Source organism: Acomys russatus, chromosome 20, assembly GCF_903995435.1.
Source record: "Acomys russatus chromosome 20, mAcoRus1.1, whole genome shotgun sequence".
NCBI classification, from domain to species: domain Eukaryota; kingdom Metazoa; phylum Chordata; class Mammalia; order Rodentia; family Muridae; genus Acomys; species Acomys russatus.
The window spans coordinates 70,531,004-70,557,213 of record NC_067156.1 but is presented as its reverse complement, the minus strand read 5'-3'; the positions used below and the strand labels follow the sequence as shown (position 1 = coordinate 70,557,213).

Below are 26,210 nucleotides of genomic sequence, written 5' to 3'. Positions count from 1 at the left end.
CATTCACACAGATCACATGACCACGTGCACACATTCACACAGAGCACATGACCACGTGCACACATTCACAGAGCACATGACCACGTGCACACATTCTCACAGATCACATGACCACGTGCACACATTCTCACAGATCACATGACCACGTGCACACATTCACACAGAGCGCATGACCACGTGCACACATTCACACAGAGCACATGACCACGTGCACACATTCACACAGAGCACATATTCACAGAGCACATGACCACGTGCACACATTCACACAGATCACATGACCACGTGTGCACATTCTCACAGATCACATGACCACGTGCACACATTCACACAGAGCACATGACCACGTGCACACATTCACACAGAGCACATGACCACGTGCACACATTCACACAGAGCACATGACCACGTGCACACATTCACACAGAGCACATGACCACGTGCACACATTCACAGAGCGCATGACCACGTGCACACATTCACACGGAGCGCATGACCACGTGCACACATTCACACAGAGCGCATGACCATGTGCACACATTCTCACAGAGCACATGACCACGTGCACACATTCACACAGATCACATGACCACGTGCACACTCACACAAACCACAGGACCATGTACACACATTCTCACAGATCACATGGCCATGTGCACACATTCACACAGATCACATGGCCATGTGCACACATTCCCAGACCACATGGCCATGTGCACACATTTACACAGACCACAAGATCATGAGATTAGGGAGACTTGTCTTCTAACCCAGTATTTTTGTTTGTTTTCCATGAATCTTCTCTATTAAAATTTTAATCTTCCAAACACTATAGTCACAAACCATAGTTTTTAATGGAAAATAAGAAGGCACCAGACCGACTGCCACAGATTCGCTTTATTTTAACTTTCAATAAAAACAAAGTTTTAAAAAATAAACAGCTCACTAGTAACAAGACTTTGCCACCTACTGCTAAAACTCAGTATGTCGTCCCAAACCAATGGTTTATTTTTGCTACACTGAGGTAAAGGACCAGGCTGATAATGAAGTATTCTTCGGTCTCTTCAATCCACACCAGCTCCGCATGCACCCCTCCTTCTGTGTCCATGTAGTCCATGTAGTAAGTGCGCCCCAGGAAGTTTGGACCGTCGGAGGGGCAGGCGGCAGGCCTCATGCACACCGGAGAACTCACACACCAAAAGGGCTTCCTGTGCTCATCCAGAAGAGTCACGTCCACTACAGAGCAACTCTGAAATTCACATTCACAAGGGTCAAGATAAAATGTTTATTTCCACAGGAACTGCAAGACGGACTGTAAATGCTACACGTGGCATACAACTCCAGATCCCTACCATGCACATCACAGACCTACTTTTCACTCAAAGCCCTGCTGGCCAGTCCTTACTGGGCTTCCTCAGCCGTCGCTCTCATTCTTGTGTACGCCTGAGAAGCTGCCAGTGTGGCAGACGTCAGTGCTGCTGCCTGTTTAACGGCAACAGGTCTTCCATAAATGAGAGCGGCCTGTGTCACTGCTTCCAAGAGGGTGGCACACGGCCCTGGATAGCATGCTGCCTCTCAGTGTTCCAGCAGACTGCTGCCTTCCACTCTTTGATGTACATTAGCCTCCTGTTTGCACTGCTGCTTGGACTAGGCTCACTATCCACCTGTGTCTCCCTCTCAGTGTCTCTCTCTTTCAAGCTTTACCCAATGGCATCAGCCCTCAGTGCTGGGCTATCGGACTCCTAGGATCTATTCTCCAACCTCACCTCAGTTATTCATTCCCACAGTTTTACTTGCAGACACAGAACCTCCTGGAAATGCTGTACTTGCACAATCGGCCCTGGGGCTCTTGCTTTCTAACTCGTCTCTTCACCTTCCTACTTACTTCTACTTCCCTGCCCCCTAGACTGAAAAGTCACCAGAATTTTGTCTCTGTAAGCCATCGGGTCTACTGCATCCTGAAGTACATGTTGTGATGCACAACTATGTGTTAAAGAAAATTAATCTCCACACTCAGGGAGGCAGAGGCAGGCAGATCACTGAGTTTGAGGCCAGCCTGGTCTACAAAGTGAGTCCAGGACAGCCAAGGCTACAGAGAAACCCTATCTCAAAAAAACAACAAACAAACAAAAATGGCGTGGGGGTGGGGTTAGGGAGCACCATGGCCGATGACCCCTGACCTACCGGCCATCTCACTCTCCTCGGGCTTCCTCTCAACCACTTCCCTTTCCCTGCTCTTCACTGGGCTGACCTCTTCCTCAGGGCTTTGTCTCACCTGGCTTCAGGTCTACGCAAGCCCAGCTCTGCGTGAGCCAAGGTGTCTCACGTGTCTGGATCTGAGTGCCCGGCACTCACTTAGAGCCACACCAAGCTATCCCCAGACAGCCACAATCATGCCTCCATGCACTGTAGGGCACTCTCTCTGCTCCCTCACCCTTTCCACCACTCTCTGTGTCCCACTCACAGGGTGCCTTACACATCAGAAAAGTGTAAGAAGAGCATCTCCCTATCTCTCCAACACTAAAGACACAAGGACATCCTCACCATCCCCTCACCTACATATCTGTGTTAAGTGTGCTTTAACTAGGTTGGGTTTAGTAGGGCACCAACAAGGAGGCAGGTCTGACACGAATGAGTGCTGTCTGTTGTCTAGAAGCTTTTAACTTTCAGACATATTTAAATGACTCTTAGAGAGAGGGAGAGAGGGTCAGAGGGAGGGGAGGGGAGAAGGGAGGGAAGGGAAGGAGAGGAGAGGAGCAAACAAACGCAGAGAGAGAAGAGCCACAGTGTTCCTTGTTCTCTCTTCTCCCTAAACACAGTGAACATTCGTTAGGTCTCCACCTTGGCAGGGTCAGCATCGCACATCACTTGTTGCTTCAGGCACTACCCAGTGCTTCCCCCAGGCCCCACTGCTAGTGGTCCTCACAGCTTGACCTAAAAAGCACTGGTTTTATTATATATAACCACTCTTTCCCTAGATGGAATTTGTCTCCATCCACAACTCAAATAATAACCAAGGTGTCCATGACTTCCAAAGTGTACCTCGAAGCTGAACCACCTTCAAGTTCAGGAATTAAATAGCCAAGCTCTTGCTCAACACCTTGGTTGACCCACAGGTCAATCTAGTTTGGTCTGACTTACTCAAATCATGCCAGAAGAACTGCCTAGACCTACTCCTTGGGCACTGGAGCAGCATCATTGGACATGAACTGTGTCTGAGGTCTGGTACCATCCTAGTTACTCTTCCCTATGTCACCCACCTGTGGCCTACCACTAACCCTGCATGGTCTGGATTACAGCCAAACCAACGTCAAGTTCTATGCAGCTTCCTAAGCCTGGGCTACAGAGAAAGGCCCTATCTGGGGGAAAAAAACGTCACACATGACTATTAAAATAGAAATAAAAGACAATGCTTTTGCCTGGGAGCTGCAGACACAGCCTTCTAATGTATAAAAGGTCCCTCTGGGTAAATGCTGGTAAAGTGTGTCACCCAAGTCTGATTCTGTTAAAAGAACAAAGCCAGGCTTTATTGCGCTGCTTTCTTTGAAGTGACTTCTGAGCTTGACAGAGGTCTCTGATGGCCTGGGCTTCAGAGCTCCCATGAGGAAATGCTGGTCTCCTCGAGTTCAGGAGTGAGGGAGCTAGCACATGCTGGCCTGGTCATGATGCAGTGGGAACATCCTGATCCAGACTGGGGGAGGGGGGGGACAGGGATGGGGGCAGGAGTGCCATACACCTCTGGGTAGATGGTCAACCTGCAGGTCATATTACCAGATTGTTTCCTTTTACAAGCAGATGGTGGCAGATATACATTTACAAATGCTTGCAGTGGCTGAATGTCAGTGTGACCCACACAGGACAGTGCTCTACAGTCAATCACTGTGCTTCCTATGCAGTGGTGTGAGACAGCAGGGCCTGTGTCAAAGCCTTACTGCAGTGTTCAGGATAATTCACAGTGACATGCTCTCTAATCTGTCTACCTCTACTATCAGAACCTCTGACTGATGGATTTCCTCACGCAATCCTTTCCTCATGTCTGCTTTTACTTTTCCTCCATGCCTTGTTTTTTTATACATTAGATGGCTGTGCCCACAATTCCCAGGCAGAGAGACTGTCTTTTATTTCTATTTTAATAGTCATATGTGACTAAGAATTATCTTTTTTTTTTTTTCAGAGAGGACCTTACTCTCTAGGCCAGGCTAGCCTTGTATTGGCTGTAATCCTCCTGCCTTAGTTTCTCCAGTGTGTGAGGTAGAGACATATAAACAGGTGTACACGGCTAAAGCCCTATTCTATTCATGCCCTTCCTTTAAACAGAACAGAGGCTAATCCCCAAAAACCAATTTCTTAAGCTCCATTTTTACTGTTTGCTCTGCCTAGGGTAGTCACATTCCCAAGGGAAGTCCCTGGGCTATCCAGAAAAACATGGAACATGGCGTCCCTCACTTGGGTACTTCCTACGGTACTCCAAGGACAAATCTGCCATAATACACAAGTCAGGCTCCACATCTAAAGCAACAAACACAGATCCACCCACCCTCCACCTCAGCGGAAACAACAGACTCTTCCCTGTTTGAAAGACACTGGAGAAACTGTCCATGGACAGGCGACCCACCCCTACTTCACAGACTCAGAATCCTGCCTTTACATGGGACGCTCTACAGAAACACTGCCCCGCTTACTGGAGCTCTGTGAGAAATGTGGAAGTCTCCAGCATGCTTGGTGCGTAAGGACTTTGTAGGAGAGTCTTCCTTACATACAGTTCCTAGGGGAGAGTTGTTTTCAATATTAGAGCCAGGATAAAGCTTCGTCTCTTGGTATAATTGCTATATTTCCCTTTTTAATCCTAGAGAGAAGTAAACACTTGCTTTGATCTTGCTCTGACCAGAAAAACAAAGTAACTTTTAAAATTATCCTGACCCTTTAAGCTTATTGTATTTATATTCTGCTTTTCTTGGTCTTTGAGATCTATTTTTAACCTTAATATTTTATTTTCATATGTGTTGTATTTCAAGGCCATTTCAGTCTATCATTTTTAAAAAGGTCTTATCTATATTCAAAGATGTGAAACAATATCTTTTATATGACATATCCATTTTTTTTAAACCAAGGTTTAAGATTTGCTCACAGATAAACAGGATAAAAACAAATCCTAAATGGTTCAGAAGATCAGGCTCCACGGCAGCCCAGCCCTTGGTCTTGGTCTCCCACACCAAAGGGCAAAATGAGCACAGTACAAGCAGCTGTGTGCAGGTGCAGCCATACCTGCACTCATCCCATTCAGTAAAGAGAACAAGGACGACCATGGCCACATAATCACACAAGACAGTGCAATTCTCTCCCCCGCTTCCTGGCAATTCCCAACACTAAACCAACTCTCCCCTCCATGTGGCTCAAGAAGTTCCTAGAAATTGAAACAGAACTTATAACTGCCCATCCTTTAAATGGGTGAAAATGCTCCCTAGCCATTCTAGCCCAGTGCACTCCATGGAGAGCAAAGGTGTGACTGAGCACAGCCACCATGGCTCACATGTTTGGATGCTTGGTCCTCAGACCGTGGAACTGGTTGGGAAGGATTAGGAGGTATGGCCTTGTTAGAGGAGGTGTGACTTGATTGGAATAGGTATGACCTTGTTGGAGGAGATGTGAACTGGGTGTGGAATTTGAGGTTTCAAAAGCCACACCAGATCTAGTGTCTCTGTCTCTCTGTCTCTGTCTCTCTGTCTCTATCTCTCTATCTGTCTCTCTCTTTCCATCTCTCCCTCCCTCCCCCCACCCTGCCTGCAGATCAGACAGTAAGCTTTCAGATTCTGCTCCAGTGCCATGCCTGTCTACTTTTCACCATGATGATCATGGACTGATCCTCTAGAACTGTAAACAAGCCTCAAATTAAATGCTTCCTTTATAAGAGTTGCCTTGGTCATGGTGTCTCTTAACCACAGTAGAACAGTAACTAAGGCAAAATAGTAAATAAACACTTTAGGACGATCTCATTCTGCTAAGAGATCTCAATTATCTACAGACCTAGAATACTTTTAAGGGAGAGTTATATATACACATCAACAGACATTTTTTATTATACATAAAGTTACTTGAAGAATAAAATAACTTTTTGTTTTTACCTCAATAAAGCCATCAAAAACATTAGTTCTCCATGCAAGGCCAACTTTTCCAATAAGAGGGAGGTGTTCTCTGTTATTTTTTAAACTTATCACCATGAACTTCATATATCCATTCTCAATGCACCCTGAAATGATTTAAGGTTAGTTTATTATTTCATTTCAATGCAGGACAGAAGAGTCTCTAGGCAGGCCACTCCCTGAGGGATGGCTCACTCTGCAACGTTCCACTCACTGAGGACACAGCACACTCTATCATGAGGACTGAGCAGTGGAAAATGGGTATTGGTTCTCACTCCAGTGAGTGAGAAGATGGCTGAGGAAACGCGCACACTGTCCCTGCTAGAAAGACAAAGGCTCGGCTGCATCACTAAGGACACTTACAAGGCAGAAAGGGGTCCTGTGACTCGGTTTTGAATGTTTCAATCTATGCAGGGTTGCTCCATTGCTTTTGAGCCTACAATAAGTACACATTATAGAATACATGTAGAGCAAGCTGAGGTCACACGCCCTTTTAATAGTACCCCCCCCCAAATGACCTGGAGGTCTCCCCTTGCCCCCACTTCTGACAGGGTGGACTCCCTCTCAGCAGTGCCAAGCTGAAAACCAGGACTTTTAAACACATGGGCCTTTGGAAGAGGCCATTCCAGATCAAGGTTGCAATGCTTGGTCATGCCGTCAGTCATAGGAATGGAAAAGGACAGACTTCAATGAGCTTTAAGGAAGAGATGCAACTATGTCAAAGACAGGAAATCAAACAGGATCAAGAGTGAGTGCTGACCTATCATAGCAAGAATTAAGGAGCATGTGAGCAAGAAAAGGGAAGGGAAGACACCCAACTACAGAGACCTCTCTTGGTGCATCATCATAAATGAGGAAAAGTCATATAAATGTTTACCAAAGTCTGAGCCCAAATTCTATCAGCCCAAAGCTGGAAACCAGCAACTTTGCAACCACCACAAGGCATTGCATATGTTTAGCTTTCCAAAGCTTTTAGTGATAGACAGAGGCTGCAACACCACCCAGCACAGCCTGGCTGAGCTATCTCATACAACATGCAAAGTGACCATCAAGCATATTAACGCTGTCGTATAATCATGTGTACATTATGATGTCAGAGACAGACATCTGCATGGAGGTGAGGTGTGACGCACAGGCCAAAGCGGAAGGAAAGAGCAAATGTCCTTTGGTTTACACTTTAGTCATTTCATGGTGAAGCAGGCATGCATCGGAGACAGCTTATATATACCATGGGACGACTATTTGGTTTTGAGCTTTGTGTGTACACACACACACACACACACACACACACACACACACACACACACCTTGTAATACTATACTTGGCAGCCTAGGTGTTTTCCCTGCACATACTTTGCACAGAGCCCCCTCTCGGACCAATGCACCTAGCAGCTCCAGAACCCCCTCGGCCATCCACCCCACACATGGCTGCCGCCTGTCCTCCCATCTCTGAATAGCACTGTACTTCCTCACCCTGGGAACAATCACATTTAGACAGTTGCTATTCGAGTGTATTCCCAATGTGTCCAGGAATAGAGCCTAGAAAGACCTATCCAGCCTGAACTGGTTTTAGATTCAAGCACAGTAGGACAAAATTGTGTCCTTTAGTCGATGACCTACCAATAAAAGCAGAGAACTACCCTCACTGTACCCCCTGTCTTAATTAGGGTTTCAAGACCACTGCAATTCTTATACAGGGAAACATTTAACTTGGGCTGGTTAGAGGTTCAGAGGCAGGATAACAGCAGGAAATACAATAGCAGGTAGACATGGTGCTGGAGAAGAAGCCGAGAGGTCTACAGCTGATCAGCAGGTAGCAGGAAGACAGAGACACAGCCTGGCTTGACTTTATAAAACCCCAGTGACACTTCCTTCAACAAGGCCACACTTACTAATGACGCCACCCCCTGGTAGCCAAGCATGGAATCTATGAGCCCATGGGGCCATTCCTATCCAAAGCACCACACCCCTCAATAGCCAAACTCCTTCCCCTCGTGGACACCACTGAAGGACGCCTCAGACAACTGAGGCCCCTGAGCATCTTTCTCACGTGGCCCCACTGTCAATCCTGGCCGTGCACCCTTCTACAGCCTGCATTGTGGCTTTCTCCTTTTCCTCCAAAGTTATCTTGCTTCTTGTGAAAAGCTGTGTGAGCCCTGGTTTCAATCCTGGTCAGTACACAAGAGTGAACTATGACCATCTTTAGCCGTGGATGACGCCTGAGCAGAAGAACCAGGACACCGCGGAGCACGCAGGAAGACCAGAGGCACAGAACACAAACTGTGATCCCATTTATACGAAGCAAATGTAAAACAAATATTTTGGTGGGGATTAAAAAAAGGATGAGCCATCTAAGTCTCCGACAGAAAAAGCAAGCACAGAACAGAGTCCACTGTCAGCAGCTGTGTCAGCCTCACCCTAAAGGCCCTCTGCTACTGTGTTAGCCGCACCTGACACAAAGCTGTGACTCTGACGGGCTCCAATAGCTTAGTCCTTTAAAACATCAGCATTCATCTGTATGATGCCAGCACTCCGCAGGGCTCCTTTCTAAACCTCTAAGGCATCCTGGCACTTCATTACAGGCAATGGTTTTTGCATTCTAAGATTAGTTTTGTCAAAAACAATACTCTTTGGAAATAAAAGGCCAAGATATTAATGACACATTTTCAGCTATGATCAAGGTTCATTTCTGCTTCAGAATTAAATGTAACATAGAAACGGTAGACTGTAAAGAGCGTGGGAGAACACATTGACTGGTGGGTGCATTTTCTAATGCACAGAAGCCAAAGGGCAAAGGAGCTTAGAACAGACTGAGGCCTGGACCTGAGTTGCAGACCTGAGAAGCAACTTGGTAACACAGAACCACAGAAAAAGCAACAGCAAGTACGTCTGACACCGTGAACTGAAAGCTAGTTGCCATATAATGCTGACCAGTGTTGTAGGCCACACAGACTACAAGGGCAATCAAGAACATGCCATATGATCACTAGGCCCTAAGGAGAGAAAATCTTTTGTGTTCGCATTCCTTGCTAGGTGTCTGACACATCCCCTGGGCATATGCATGGTTTTTCTAGGTTGGTTTTTTTTTTTTTTTTTTTTTTTAATTCCTAGCTAATTGTTTTTAGACACCTTTATTATTTTCCAAATCCTCAAAGGGAAGAAACTCAAGTACCTAAAGTCAGTTAGAGATGCTAGAACCTGGAAAGACAGGTCTCTGGACACTGTGAGGAAAGAATGTTCTGTCCTGTCCTTCTTGTTACGGAGGCTGACTTGGCGTGGAGAGGCTGTGCTGGGGAGGGTAAGAAGAGCATACCTTCTCTCTCCATCCGGCTGGCAGTGACATGACAGTGTCAGTCAAGCCTGCTGGAGTCTTTTGGTCTCTACATCTGTCCTAGTAACTAGCCCTACATAAAAAGATGCAGACATATGCACCAGGACTGTTCCTGTTATTGGTGACATCAGCTTCAGGTTAAAGAGAACAGAATGTGTACTTAGACTCTGGAACTTTACCACTGGCTAACTCAACAGTCTGGAGCTTGCTTTTTTTTTTTTTTTTTTTTTTTTAATTGCTACACTTAAGGGTTCCAACTAGCATTTCTCTAACTCTTCAGTTCTATCTTCTATAGCTTTGGACCAATTTCATATCGGTCCAGTCCACATAAGTGTAATTTATTTTTCTAGACAAGTTCTCCCTCAGAAGGTTAGGAAAAAAATACATAGATACTTTTGGAGGGAGTTCTCTAAGTCCTATTCTGTTCTTGCTTTGGGTAATCTTATATTCCCAGCAGCACCAAGTCAAGATGGTGGGGCAGCAGGGTTAGAGATGTGACACTTGGCTATCAAGCGTCCCCTTGCTGTGGCTCACACTGACGCAGGGGTGAATTCACAGTACAGCCCACCCCAAGGAGATACAATGAGACTCTCATGAGTGGGAAAGGCATCTCACACACAGGACCTGACAGCCAGGGAGGAAAGCAAACTAAGAATGGAATTCACCATCCAGACAAATCCTGTCCCATGACAGACGTCAATGGGCCTACATGAACGCACACATGAACTAAGGTGTACCTATGAGTTCTTCAACAGTATGAAATGGTTTTGTAAGGCAGTGTTAGGTTGTAGATTTTATAATTTTTAACAAAAAATTTTAAATTTTTAATTGAAAAACTACATGGGCACTTGAGAGGCAGAAGCAGGTGGATTGACATGAGTTCAAGGCCAGCCTGGTCTACAAAGTGAGTCTAGGACAGCCAAAATTACACAGAGAAACCCTGTCTCAAAAAACAACAACAATAACAACAAAAACAAACAAACCTACATGGCACAGAGGCTGAGTTTTCCTTCTAAAATAATTTTGGCGTGGATACACAGACAAGTTACTTAGTTGAGGAGGTGCTGCTGGGGAAGGAGATTTGAGCTGATCAAAGAGACAGGAGACAACGGCTAAATGAAGGTCTCAGCAAGCAAGACTCAGTCTATTTCGGGACTGAATTGGGAGTTTCATTTTGGAAAGAAGTGGGACATTTTTCCTCTGAAATAGGAAAAGGCAAGACTGAAAAAAGCTGTGACACATGAAGACGTCATGGCAGAGGAGTGCAGGAAGTGCGACAGGAGGGCATGGGAGCGAGGGAGGAGGAGGGAGATGCTGGACACGTATGAAAAGGTCTTATTAGCCAGACCTGGCGGCACACGCCTTTGATCCCAGCACTCGGGAGACAGAGGCTGGTGGATCACTGTGAGTTCAAGGCCAGCCTGGTCTACAAAGTGACTCCAGGACAGCCAGGGCTACACAGAGAAACTTTGTCTTGAAAAGCCAAAAAAAGAAAAAAACAAAAAAAGAAAACCTCTTATTAAAAACATAAAGGGCAATTAGGTAGCTGATGGAAAGATTTCTAAAAGGCAAGAAATGACAACGTATGTGTAACAGTCCTGGGTGAGAGGCCAATGCTACTGAGGGAAAGCATGGGTAATAAAGACAAGTCTCCTTCATGCCACACAGAGTATAAGACGGGAAGTGTGTCACTGGGTCATTGGGCTGAGTGTCTACGAAAATTAAGCTAGAAAGGACCAAAGAGCCAGAAAGAGCAGTGACCCAAATAACTTATTAGAAGCACAGAAAGTGGGAACCACGGACAGTCAAGAAGTTTACAAGGCAAGGAGAGAAAGGCGCTCAGCTCAGTCTCCTGGAGATTAAAGATCTTAACAGCAAGTAAACTCAGCAAGGGAAAACTAGAAATATCTCATTTACATTGTTTGCACTATGTTCTGCAAATTATTTTATTTTGATAAGATATTCTATTTCCATAATTCTCTTACAAACTATCTTACTATCTAAAATACCGTATTTAAACAAATACTTTTGGAGGGAGTTCTCTAAGTCCAATTCTGTTCTTGCTTAGGTTAATCTTATATTCCCAACAGCACCGAGTCAAGACGGTGCTGTCACCAGAAATAAAAAGCCAGGGTTAAATCTGGAACAGCAGCCACAGCAGCTGAAACAGCCTCATGACGGATGGGCCATCTTCAGCATCACCTGGACAGCAGGCAGGACTTTATAGGACACAGCCAGACCCAAAGGCCCAGACTTCTAATGCTGTGTTGTGGTCACTGTAAGATTACCAGTAGCTTTCAACAGGCCCCACAAACTATATAGGTACACTCTGCAGCTCGGCTCTGCCTCTTCTGGGTATGCTCCGGCACAAGCAGCAGCCATTGCAAAGCTTACATCTCATGAGTCACTAGAAGTTCAGAACAGGAAAAATGTACTACATAGTCCTAATGAAGGTGCCAGTGCAGTGCCTGCTCTGAGTTTTCTAAATAATCACCACCCAGAAAGGACAACACTGCCTCCAGTACCTCATCTGTCATGATAAATGCTTACAGAGTACACCTGACCTAGAAACACAGCAAGCAATTAATATCGGGGCAGAAGGAATGAAAAGCCACTTATTTTTAGGATCACAGTCACAAAAATAAGATAATATGATATATGCGCAGGATCTAGAAAGGACAAACATTTCAAAAGAATTCACTCTCAGCTACGGTAGTGTCTATTCTTGGCACAAGGAAAAAAGAGAATTTGTAACTTTGATAACCTCTTTAAATTCTCTAAAGTTGTCTGTGGAATCTTATAGACTAAGCCCAACATGCTTAACACAGTATTTTAATAGAAAACATATTACAAGTGTTGGCGTTCTTGAGGGAGCCCAGGAACCACCCAGCTCTGAGAGAAAGCCTCTTCAGCAGAGGTGGCAGCCCTGAGGGAGGATGTCCCTGGCTGAGCTGGAGTGCCACAGTGTAATAGCCCTGCTGTGCTGCTCCTCTTCTTCAGAGATGCAACTCCCAGGGGAGGGGATCCCCAGCTGAGCTGAGGAGCCTCAGCCCAGCCCCCCTTCTTCACTTCTTCTTCACTCCTTGCCTTCTTCCAGTGAGAGTCGCACCAGGCAGCAAATCTCATAAAAGAGATTTATTGGGAGAAACAAATCCAGGGTTTGGAGAGACAAATCCAGGAGTGGCTACCAGGGAACTGAACACTAGGCGGGGCCTATATAGGATTTCTTAGGGAGCAGGGATCTCCAGGGTGAGGCCTGCTGGGATTTCAAGTCCAGAGCTTGGAGGAGCTCAAGAATTGGTGAGTCTTCCTGTTCAGGAATTGGTGGGATTTTTCTTGTAGGGTGGGGTCTGGGCACTCTCCCACCTTCGGGGTAGGGGCAATGACAGTTAAAACCATTAGAAAATGACCATTGAGCCAGGCACGGCACATGTCTGTAATCCCAGCACTTGGGGAAGCAGAGGCAGGCAGATCTCTGAGTTCAAGGGCAGGGCTATACACAGAAACCCTGCCTCAAAAACACAAAAACCAAACCAACCAACGAAACAACAACAAAAAAGACCTTTAGAGACATTAGGAGAGTCCTAGGGGTAGGGCCTGGCTCTGGAGCTCCTCAGGAGGGGCCTGGCCACTTTCTTGCCTTGAGGGTAACAAAGTTTACAAAGGGAGTCCATGGCACTTCCCTAAAAAGCCAACAATAGTAACTATGTAGATACAGAACAAATCTAACAAGTAGAAAACATTATTCCAAAGAACATCTTCATGAGGAGAGAAAAACATTGGCCCAATGTAAAAATGGCTTCCATTAAGATGCTGTGATGAACTTGACCACAGCTGGAACCAAGTGAAACACAAGCAGCTGGGCATACCAGTGGAGGGTTTGGTTTTTGTTTTTTTGGTTTTTGTTTTGTTTTGTTTTGTTTGGATCAGATTATCCAAAGCAGGATGTCCTACCCTAAAGTGGCTTGTGCTAGAAGCCTGGATAAAAGTGTTGGCATAAGGTTATTGTGCAATTCACATGCTGATCTCTGTACCCTTCCTGCCAGCCAGGGGAGGAGGACTGAGGGGAGGAGGCAGGGGATTCAGCCAAGGGAGAGGTCCAAGGAAGATCAGGAGGAAGGAGCTGGAGCCAAGGAAAGCTACAAAGTGCAAGTATTGCTGGGATGTTTGCTGGGAGTAGGACAGGATAGCATAGAGGGTTAACAATAGGCTGGAACTGTTCAAGATTGTGTTGTAAGGCTTATTTTTAAACAAATATAAGAGTCTCAGCTATTTGTGTGATAGTTGCATTAAGAAATAAGCTAAGAGAAACAAACAGTTTTATAAAAACAACTTCATCATAAAAGTACATGGAAAAAGGAAACTTTATTTTTGGCCTTTTAGCCCTCACTCTTACAAAAAAGTCATCTGTTCCAGTGTTTCTCAACCTGTGGGTCTCGACTCCTTTGGAGGTTTGGAGGCTGAATGACCTTTTCATAAGAGTCACCTAAGACCATTGAAAGCACAGACCTTTACATTATGATTCATAACAGTAGCAACTTTACAGTTATGAAACACCAATGAAAATAATTGTATGGGGGGGTCACCACAGCATAAGTAACTGAATTAAAAGGTTGCAGCATTGGGAAGGTTGAGACCCACTGCTCTATTTTGTGGTTATGGGATTCCTTTACCTATATCAGAACCAATCTCTCCAGGATTCCAACACAGACTGTAGACCAGCAGCTCTCCAGGAATCCTCCAGGCCTTCAGCTCCAGATTACAAGTGCTAAACCATTCAGCTTTATGGTCTCAACTACTGAATACCTGGCCTCTCCTGTGTGAAACAACTACTGCTGGACTACCCTTACTATGTCTGTTAGCCAAAGTAATAAAGCTTTTTTAATGTGTTTATATGTCCATTCTAAAGTAAAACCTAAAGACATGAAGAAATGGTACAAAAGTCTAAGTTGAAATAAAGTATATTTGACCTGGGAACGTATATACCACTCCACTCTGTAGGTGATGCTTGCCTGATACTTATTATCCATGGCTCACTCAACCTGCTTTCTTACAGAACTCAGAACCACCTGTCCAGGGATAGCAACACCCACTGTGGGCTGGGCCCTCCCCCACTGACTACTAGTTGAGAAAATCCCTACAGATGGATGCCATGGGGAAATTTCCTCAACTGAGGCTCCTTCCTCTCTTAAGACTCTAGCTTGTGGCAAGTTGACACACAAAACCAGCCAGTATTAGACAAGTGAAAAAAATGACTATCCTCATCCAGAATCCATCAGCTGCAGTGAGGGTAGGGCCTTAAGCTCCACCTCTTTATCCCAGGTTGGCTGCTGACACGCAAAGCACTGTAGAGGCTCAGGACAGGCAGTCACAGCAGCTACGTGGTGTACAGCAGCTGCGTGGTGCCCAGCAGCTGCCGTACCCTGAGGACCGTGCTGCTCAGTGCTTCTCCCTACTTCTGCTCTTTCATTCTCTTCACCCTCTGTTCTACAATGTCAGCCTAAGAGGCCATGGTACAAAAGTCTTGTTTAGGACCAAAAACTCAACTGTCACTTATTCTAAGCACCCTGAGCAGGCACAAGCCTCTGCACTCACCACTGTTCACTATAGAGAGACGCTTTTCTGATTAAAGATAAGAGTAATATTTAACTGAGTATAAACATAGTTACCTAGAATGTAGTTTAGAACCACGGCAATTTATGTAAGCAAGAGCCTAGGATCTCCTCAGGCTTGTGTCTCTGACTACCGGGTTTAGAGTGCCAGGTGCGTATTCCAGCCTGTGGAGCACACTTCAAAGCCAACAGAAGAGCTGAGGGTGGCCACATAAGTCATGCCACTGTTTCATGAGTAGGTCCATCTTGCCTTGCATGTTGGCATTATAGCTTGTAGGGTCACCGATGCCTTATATGCCCCAGCAATCTGAGTAGAACCTTCCAGCACGGGAGAAAGCTGCAGGTCCAGTTTGAGCTCTCTACCTCTTGCAACTGAGACATCGTATCTAGTTCTGGAGGGCAACCAGGAGGGGTAACCTAAGTCTGTATGGGGGGTCTTCCTGGGGTCAACCTGAAGTTTGGCAATTTCCTTAAAGAGTAAGCATGCTCTTACCACATGACCTAGCAATTATGCTCCCTACTACTTACTCAAAGAAGCTGAACCAGTGTGGTCTACAAAATGAGCCAGCCTGTTCTTATAAAGTGAGTTCCAGGACACCCAAGGCTATGCAGAAAAACAAAGACAACAAGGACAAAAGGGGAGTTGAAAATACATCTATACAAAACCCTGTTTTTTTCGAGACAGAGTTTCTCTGTGTAGCCTTGGCTGTCCTAGACTCACTTTGTAGACCAGGCTGGCCTCAAACTCACAGCGGAGTGATCCGCCTTCCTCTGCCTCCCGAGTGCCAAACATGGAAACAGGCATGATGTCCTTCAGTAAATGAGTGAAAAGGTTAGCATGTCTAAACACTGCTAATGAGAGAAGAGCTATCACACGATGAAAAACAGAAGGAAAGTTCTTACTTATCTGACAGTGTGAGCTTTACATGGTCCCATCTGTGTGAAAACACAATCTATGGAGTAAAGAGTAGTGATGGTTAGACACCGAGGAAATGTAAAGAGCAAAGTGCAGAACCCAGGAGACTTACAGTAGGTAGTAAGACTACTCTGTATACTCTGCATAGCACTTACCAGCAGATACACACCACTAAACTTTACCCAATAACACAACAAAAAAACGACTACACTGTAAACCCTGGTCTTTGGCAATAATACCAAGCGGACATGTGGTCATCAGTTGTAGCGAATGCTCTTCTCTGCTGAGGCACACTAGAGGGGAGGCTGAACACATCAGTATGGGATAGTTCCATACTACCTTCCTCTCAGTTTGGCTATAAGCCTAGAACACTCTAAAAAGCAAAGCACACTTTCTCAAAGGTCAAAGGCTAGGAGCAGCACACTTTACTATTTAAACTAACTTCTCTCTGCTTTTCTCTAACTCTCCTCTCAGGACTGATAAAAGACCACAATAAACCAAACTGTGCAAAACCTTTCTCCTTCTGCTTCTGAAAACTGGTAATAATTAGCTTGATACTAAGATCAAATAAGTATATATTCCTTTATCCTCTGCATTGCTGAGCAGGCCCTTTGGCAAGCTCAATTTACACTTCAAAGACACAACTGGACTATTTCCTCTGTTCACCAGGCTGCACTATAACCTAATCAAAATGTTAATGGACAGCTGTGCAGAAAAGAACCAGCACATCGGGCTGGAGTCCTGCTGCATTAGCACGCAGGGTCTCTCACAGGACGCCCTCTGAGTGTCCAGGAGAATCCCCCTACCTACCTGATATGGCAGCTGCTCACTGGCCTAAGGCTTGGGCTGCGTGCTTTATGCTGAGCAACCGCTTCCCTTGTAGGAGTCTAGAAATACCTTGGTACTAGATCACAGTACTGCCTAGGTCACACAGACCCACACCAGCTACAGTAAAAACCTGACTGTCTAGTGAGACTTACCAGCTCCCACAGCCCTGAAGGAACTAGGTACCCTACACAGTAACAGAGACCGGGCTACAGCACTGGGTGGTTCCCACAGAACTCCACCCCACGCATCTTCCCTTTGCTGGCTGTATCCACTAATGCATCAATGTCCCAAGTACTGTGAATTGTGCTAGTGAGCCCATGAGCCTGATGTCAGGCTATTTGCATTTTCAACAAAAAATAGAAAATAAATTGCACATAGGAAAACCCAGACACTTTCATAACTCACTTCCAGTATTAACTTAACAAATCATTCTGGAAGTATTTCCTGAGCTTTTATCCCTCTTTCTCTCTTACCCTATCATAAATTGAATTTAGACAGCAAAATGCATGCTCACTTCATCTTGCCTTGTCTTAATTTTAATGAGAATATACAAAGAAACAGCCACCAATTATGTGTAGGTTAGGGGATCATCAATTCTTCTTTGAAAAGGGATTATATAAATCCCTTTTTAAGAAACTTTTAACATAGCCATGACTTTGTCTAAGTGGCAGAACACATAAAATCTCAGAGAGAGTTGCTGGGAAAGTAGCTCAATGTCTTAGACCAGATCCCCCAGAACCCATCTTTAAAAAACAAAACAAACAAAAACAACAATACCAAGAGGACCAGCCCGCATCAGTATGCCACTACTGAGGCACGGAGAAAGGAATCCTGGGGGTTTTCTGGCCAGTCAATCTAGCCAATCAGTGAGCAGCAGATTCAATGAGAGAGCAGAAGAGAGCAAAGGAGAAACACTCAGCATTGACCTCTACCCTCCACATGCATACACTGAGGCACACACACACAGAAGCGCACACACACACATAACACACACACAAACACACACTCACATGCGGCACACAAGTGCATACATACACACAGAAACACACACAAATGCACATACACACACATGTGCACACACAAGCACATATATACTCACATGCACACACAAGTGCATATACACATACACACACACTCACATGAACTCACACAAGTGCATATATACACACAGAAACACACACACTTGCAAATACACACTCACATGCACATACACATACATACTCACACACACATATACAAACATACACACACACACACACACACAGGTACCCTCAAAGAGCAACAACTTTCCAGCTCCTTAGATGAATATGAATGAGCTCCATGGAAAGCAAACCCAAGAGAAAGAGGAAGCGGCCAAAATCATGGCAGCTGCAAGGCGGCTGACAGGTAGAGAACCCAGTCCCACGGTGCCCTACTATGCACAGTGCCCTACTATGCACAGTGCTGTCTAGAAGCCTCGGCACATGAGATCAGAGGACATGGACCTCCTCGTCTTCCAAAATAGAACATGCACGCGCCTGACAGGGCAGTGAAGAGGACAGCAGAGCAGGACCTGGTAGCTGGGGCTGGAGGCTGGACTCAGAATGCAGCAGCATTGGCTACACCTCAGAGTGGGTGGCAGTGGCAAAGCTAAACACGGGCGATCTGCAGGCCGGCCTATGACACGTGAGGCAATGCCTGCCCAGAGCAGTCCTCACTGAGCCAGCTCCACGGTTATCCTCACCCTCTGTGACTCAAGAATCTAACCCCAGGCATCACCAGACACTGACTAGAGATTTCACTTAGTTCAGTAGCTTCAAAAGAGCTTTAGCAAAGTACATGAAATGAGTTATAAACACAAAATATTGTGACCAGGAGGCAGCCTGCATCAGACTCTTAGGACTCATTCTGAATACATCATTAGAGCTTTTCCCTCTGAAAACAGATAATAAAGTCTTTGAGGATTTGCCTTTGCGGATCTCCCTCTATAGTCAGCTCTAGAGACCCCTTTAGTCAGTCAAATTATTCTACACAACCTGCTCATACCAACATTCTTAGGAAATAATATACTCTACAGGATAAAGACACATCCAAATACAAATACATACCATCTTACATGTAGTTAAGACATGTGCTGTTTTTCTGTAAGTAAGTATGTTTATCAGACGCAACTAAACAATTTAAGATAATTTTACTTTTAAACTGTCATCAACAATGGTACTCTGTCCCATTCACCTGAGTCTCTGTCTCTTCAGTGGCAGGAGTGCAGTGGCTAGTGTATGCTACATAGACCCCATCTCATTAATCACTTTCAAAACTGAGTAAGGATCTGTTTGATATTATCAATTCACAATACAAAGAAGCTTAGCTTTAAAAGAGAAAGATAGGGGAACAATTAACTCAATACTAGATGGTGGCTCCCGCTGGCAGAAGGAAAATCAGATGGCAGCAGCAAGGGCCACACAAAGGCCTCAAATGTCATGGCAACAGTCCGCTTCTTAAACTTTGTCTTCACTCCCTGTTTATGATCTTATTGTTGTCGAAAACCTGACCAGCATCATGTATAGAAAGGATTCTAAGAGCTCATCGTTAAATTTATAAGGCTCTTTTCCAGCCGTCCCTAATGCATTTTCCTGAAAGGACTTCCTCATTTACCCACCTACCCATCACACACCTAACTGCCCATCTGTGAAAACAGAGCCCATGGTCTAGCCTAGGCAAATGCTCTTCCACTGAGCTACAGCTTAACCTCTGAATGCAGTTCAGACTCAATTCTGCAAGTTCCACAACTCCCACTGGGATTTTAAAATAAACCTTTGTAATTGGCTTAGGGATGAAATTGGTATATAACACGTGATCATTACTCAAAGGTGGACTATTATGGGGGCTGGAGAATGGCTCAGAGGTTAAGGGCACTATCTGCTCTTCCAGAGGTCCTGAGTTCAATTCTCAGCAACCACATGGTGGCTCACAACCATCTATAATGAGATTTTGGTGCCCTCTTCTGGTGCGCAGTTGTACTTGCAGATATAACATTGTGTGTGTGTGTGTGTGTGTGTGTGTGTGTGTGTGTGTGTGTTTTTTTTTTTTTTTTTTTTTTAAGGCAGACTACTAGCAGCAGCCATGCTCAGACTGCTGAGTTCTATCCTACTTGGCTTTGTGCTTCTCCTGCTGCAGAGGTCTAGATACTGAACATGTGCTGGTCCTGACAACAAGACTGCAGCATGCTTCTCCCCATAAAGACTTCCAAGTGCCCCTGTTCAGAGCCCTAAGGAATTCCTAATGTCATGTTGTCAGTATATAGTGTGTATAAGCACCTGGCTCAAGCTCTGGCCTCACTGCTCACACACAGGGACCTTGTCTGACACTATGTGCTAATGAAGAACCAAACAAGTTGGCCTTGACCCTCTGATCCGTGCTTTTCCACTGCGGTGTCTCCTTGGTGTCAGGCCAGGGTTCTCAAGTCCCACTGAGGACAAATGGAGCGTAGAACAACCTACATTCTAGGGACATGATGATAAAACACTTCATCCTTGGTAAGGACAAAGTGCTTTTTTAAAAAATAGGGATAAAGTTTCTGTTTTCCTGAACTTCAATGGTATAGCTGAAATTTACTAAATATACCACATGGTACCAAGAGAGTTTCTCAAAAACGGTAAAGGACAATCCATTCTACTTTAGCAACGTTACACACTCTGATGGCAACAGCTCCCTCTGCTGACTCAGGAGGGAAGTCCTCACTGTATGAACTAAAGCCTTAAGAGTGAGGAGGGATGTGGGTGCATCCACATAGAACACACCCCAGATAAAAGGCAGATCCTTTAACTGCACTTTTCCCTTCATTAACGTCAATACTGCATGCTGGAGCATCATTACTGAGAGGGCTTGTTCACTCTATGTGGAGCTGCAGCATGTCAGTGCAAAGACCCTATGCTGAGCACACCTAGGAAAGTCAGTTACAGACAGACAGACCAGACAGATAAACACCTCTCCCTCTCCTCCCTGTCCCGCCTCTCCCCTCGCCCCCCCCCCACACACACAGAGACAGAAACAGAGACAGAGACAGAGACACACAGAGAGAACTCTAAACTACATACTATTAAAGTGCAAACATATACTGATGGTTTTGTAGCCAGGTGCTGGCTCTGCAGTGAGGTGGGCCCAATGCAGACGGGAACACTACCTCCTGGTAGCCTTGTGGAATCAGACAGGTGGCTAGCTACTATCTGCAGATTCCTCATCAGCAACACAGGAGAAGTAAAGAGTCCTATCTCAGTCTCACCATAATTACTGAAACACGAAACTGCGACAGCAGTGTTCATACGTGAATCTGATCACCAGCAACTCCAACACAATTAGAGCGTATCTCAGGTACAACCCATGCACGAATTATAAAGCTTTACGCTGTAGTTCTTTAGAATAAGGGAAGGCGGGAGCCCTCTTCTCTGCAACTCGCAGTGTTCCCCTAGACAGCACTAGTACCTAAACAACGGAGTCCCAGTCAGCAGTAGCCAGACTAATTGCACATACATATATGTATATAGACACACATACAGAAGGTGATGAATATATAAATAAGAAAAGCGAATTATAAATTGGCAGTTCTGTATATAGGCAATTCTGGAGCACTCTGTAGTCATACAATGTGAAACTATTTCACATTTTTAAAGCTGTAAAAACTTAAAATGCAATTAATGTTTTAGATGGTTGATAATATGTACAAACCATGTCCAATCAAAAAATAGAAAACAGGCTTCATGCTTCCCTTGCAATGAGGAGATGGAACAGACACATAGGGTTGTGTTCAGATTGCAAAGCATTTTTACAAGTAGCAAAGCACCTTTATTATGGGTGCACAGACACAAAACACTTGGGCCACTAATGAAGGCTTCCTCCTTCCAAAGAGCAAGCATATGTGAAGAAGGGCGCTGCCCTATCTGTGCGCTGTACAAGGAAAGAAGCTGAGAAAGCCAGGGAAACCACAGTGGCTGCACTGGACCTGTCAGGTCGCCCGTAAAGCAGGCTTGATTGGCATCTGGGGGCCTGCCTGGCCTCTGAGAGGCAGGAAGACAGGACTTTCCTCCTTAGAATGATCCTCAAACCCTTGTCGTCCTCTTGCTGTGGCCCAGCAACGCCACTAAGCTGCAACATCACGTTCTGCAGCAGCAAGCCATTCCTCTGCCTTCTGAGCTAAGAGAAACACAAGAGCTTCTACCAGAAATGCTGCCAGTGCAGCTCAGAGTCCCTGAGGCAGAGAAACACAAAGATTGTAGTAACAGGCCATGAGTTCTCAAAGCGCCTTCAGGAGCAGTTGGCAGTAGTCAGGCCACTTCAACATACATAAGAAAACGGATCAGGGATCACGAATCACGTATGTGTTCACCTATTAAACACTCAATGCTTAGATTCACATTCTAGGAGATAACTAGGGGAAAACCCCACAGCATCAAGAAGATTTTTTTAAAAATATATACTTAACTAGTAAAACCGAATAATCCAACACAGGAAGCTAAGGGGAGGGCCTGAGGTCCCAGACATGACATGGCAAGGAAGTGTCACGGCACAGCTGACAGTGAGTTAAGCCTGAGAGTGACCATGCAGACATCTGTAGTGGTGATACTGTTAGCACAAGGGACAAGCCACAATAGCTAGTACTGCCAGAGTGGGATGAGGAGAGCAGGACAGGGCAAAAGGGAGGAGAGGATGGTGCCAGAGAGGAGATCAGGGAGGAAAGGCAAAGTTTGGACCCAGCAGACCATAATACTACTCACAAGGTTCACATGGAAGGTCTCTGGGAGCAGCTACAACAAGCGCCACCCAACTCACCCCTCACAAGGCACCAGTGGCCATCACTCATCACCAAAGCCAGGTTCTCACCACAGCAAGCCCTGGATAGGCTGAATGCTGGCCATGGACACACAAGGGTGGGTTGGGAAGGGACAGGAAGCAGCTTCATGGCTGGCGCCTTGTCGTACGTTCTCAGCCAAAGCTGTTGGCACAAGAACAAGGACATGTGCACCCAAGTGTCAATTTGGGTTTGGTAGGCTATAACCGGATTCCAATGACCAGCTTTTTATCTGCAGAGCCTCATGTGACAGAATAAAGGTAAATGCTGAAGTCACTGATAGGCAGGACTCTTCAACTCTGCAGTATAAGCAGCTGCTCTGGCGCAGACACATGCAGGGGCCGCCTGTGGCTGAGAACAGCCGCCCAGGGCAGACACTCCCAGCAGCCCCCTGCACAGGAGATTATCAAACTGGACTCAGAAATACACTGCAAGATCATGATCACACCACCAGATACAAAAAGGCCTTGGATAAAATCCAACAGCTTTTCCAGGTGGTAGAAAAGAAGCTGTAAGTGGACACAGCACACACCAGCGTAACAAAGGCTACCTACAGCAAACCTGTCACCAGCGTAACAAAGGTAGGCTACCTACAGCAAACCTGTCACCAGCGTAACAAAGGCTACCTACAGCAAACCTGTCACCAGCGTAACAAAGGTAGGCTACCTACAGCAAACCTGTCACCAGCGTAACAAAGGCTACCTACAGCAAACCTGTCACCAGCGTAACAAAGGCTACCTACAGCAAACCTGTCACCAGCGTAACAAAGGCTACCTACAGCAAACCTGTCACCAGCGTAACAAAGGCTACCTACAGCAAACCTGTCACCAGCGTTAACAAAGGCTACCTACAGCAAACCTGTCACCAGCGTAACAAAGGCTACCTACAGCAAACCTGTCACCAGCGTAACAAAGGCTACCTACAGTAAACCTGTCACCAACACCATGCTAACTGAGAAGACAGCTGCGTCACTCCCTTCACTCCAATTCAGCACACAACTCAAACCATCAGCCACAGTCATAAGAGAGGGAAATAAAAGGGATGAAATACAAGGGGCTGACGCTTCCCCTCTGCAGTGATATGACCTAATGCTTCCCCTCTGCAGTGATATGACCTGATGCTTCCCCTCTGCAGTGATATGACCTGATGCTTCCCTTCTGCAGTGATATGACCTGATGCTTCCCCTCTGCAGTGGATATGACCTGATGCTTCCCTTCTGCAGTGATATGACCTGATGCTTCCCCTCTGCAGTGGATATAGCCTGATGCTTCCCCTCTGCAGTGATATGACCTGATGCTTCCCCTCTGCAGTGACATGACCTGATGCTTCCCCTCTGCAGTGACATGACCTGATGCTTCCCCTCTGCAGTGATATGACCTGATGCTTCCCCTCTGCAGTGATATGACCTGATGCTTCCCCTCTGCAGTGATATGACCTGATGCTTCCCCTCTGCAGTGATATGACCTGATGCTTCCCCTCTGCAGTGATATGACCTAATGCTTCCCCTCTGCAGTGATATGACCTAATGCTTCCCCTCTGCAGTAATATGACCCTAGACAGAAGACGGCAAAATTAACACACAAAAGTCAATGACAAACATACTGTCAAATGAAAGGAAAAATGTCATTCACAATGCTACCTGTGTTGGTTAGTTTCGTTATTTTGAGGGAGGAGGTTATTTGTTTGGTTTTTGTCAATTAAACATGGGAAGAAGAACCTCAGCTGAGCAAACGCCCCAGCAGCCTGGCCTGCAGGGCGCGCTCCTGCTGATGGCTGATGCGGAGAAGGAGCTTGGGAGACAGGAATGGTGACAGAGATGAAGATGACGGAGGCCCGGGAAACATCAGAACCACTGGGTGACACTTGACCTAGGAATCTGTGGCTCCCGTGAGCACAACAAACGAACAACATTGCTGAAGTAAAATATCTGTTTGAATGGGACAACTAATATTGATTAGCTGAGGATTAGCTGACCTCAGGGTCAGCACAGGGACATTATGTCCAGGGTGGTAAGCATACGGTTATTCTGTAATTAAAATGCTGGTTTCTGTACGGCCCCATATCTGGTTCCAAGTCTTGTTCTAAGAATCTCTTGTCTCAAGGTTGTGTAAACTCTGCTCCACAACTGTCCCCTTGTATGTCAATAAAGCTGCTTATAGCCAATTACTGAGCAAGGGAGAGAACAGGGCTGGACTTCCTGCCAGCCAGGGGAGGAGGAGTTAGAGGAGGAAGAAGGGAATTCAGCCACAGGCAGAGCTGCGGGAGAGATGAAGAAGATTCAGCTGGAACAAAGAAAGAAGTGAAAAGCAAGTTAACTTGAGGACTGTGGCAAAGATGGAGTCAGGACAACACAGAGGGTTAAGAACAGACTTAAACTGCTCAAAACTGCTCAAGGCATTATGAAGCCTTATAAACAAATATAAAAGAGTCAATTATTTGTATAATAGCCGGGTTAAGAGAGAACTAAGGGAAACACACACTTTTATTAATGACAGTAACACCGGCTGACCAAGCCTGCATCTCATGCTAACAGCAACACTTGGTAGTGTGTAAGAATCACTCAGGTGGGACTGGCTTGAGGGCATGACGGGGTCACGGAGGGCAACCGAGCTTGGCAACATGACGCAAGGCTAGAGACCCTCAAGAAAGGCTAGAGAAACCACGGAGGTAAATGCAGCTTCAGTTTCAGTCAAGACCCCAGCATAATGAAGACGCCAGAACAGCAGCAGCTGGGAAGCAGAGGTAACCTGAAGCTCCGAGACAAGTGGTGTGAGCTGTGCCTTTCAGGGCCTGAGAGGGCGGCTGCTCAAGCCCTAGGCAGCCAAGATGATCATAACACGGGCCCGACACTGAGCACTGAATGTTTGCACTGTTGACGTTGGCTTGGCTTTGACATGACTGTCCCCTGGTTCTTCCCTCCTACAGTAAGAAAGTACACTAGCGTTTTTATTATTATTTTACAGGAGCCTCCAGCTTAAAGACAATGGACTTTTAAAGAGACATTTGGTTTTTAAAGAAAACTTAAAAAGCTTTAAGACTGTGGATCTTTTAAAGATAGAATAATAATCTTAACATTCATATGAGAACAAGAAAGACCATGAGTAGCTTACACAATTCTAAACAACGAGAACATTTCGAGAGCTACCGCTACACCTGATTCAAGTTGTACTAGAGAGACACAGTAATAAAACAGTGCAGTGCAGGCACAGGAGCAGGTGTGTGGACCAGTGGATAGAAGAGAAGAGCCAGACACAAGTCACCACAACTGTAACCATCTGATGGTCGACAGTGATGTTAAAAATATTCATTAGAGAAAAAAAAAGCATCAACAAATGTGGCTGATCAAAGTGGATAACAACAGGTAAAAGAATGAAACTAGATTCTTAGCTCTCACCCTGCATAAAACTCAACTCCATATGGATAAAGGACCCAACTGAAGACCAGATACTCTAAAACTACTAGAGGAAAAGTAGTTTGTAGACTTCAGCAAATAGATATGAGTAAGGGTTTTCTGGTAGGAAATATGACCAACAATCGATAAATGAGATCTCAAATAACT

General features: G+C 45.5%; 1 protein-coding gene across 1 annotated transcript in view; it reads right to left on the bottom strand.

The window, feature by feature from the left end:
• Nucleotides 1-883: 883 nt before the first annotated feature.
• Nucleotides 884-26,210, bottom strand: part of Fbxo15 (F-box protein 15) — a 48,665-nt gene continuing 23,338 nt past the window's right edge. The window contains exons 9-10 of the mRNA XM_051163882.1: nucleotides 6,123-6,247; nucleotides 884-1,249 (exon numbers count right to left, since the gene is read on the bottom strand). Coding sequence (XP_051019839.1) covers nucleotides 980-1,249; nucleotides 6,123-6,247 — 395 coding nt within the window. The 3' untranslated portion in view covers nucleotides 884-979. The remainder of the gene's footprint in view (nucleotides 1,250-6,122; nucleotides 6,248-26,210) is intronic.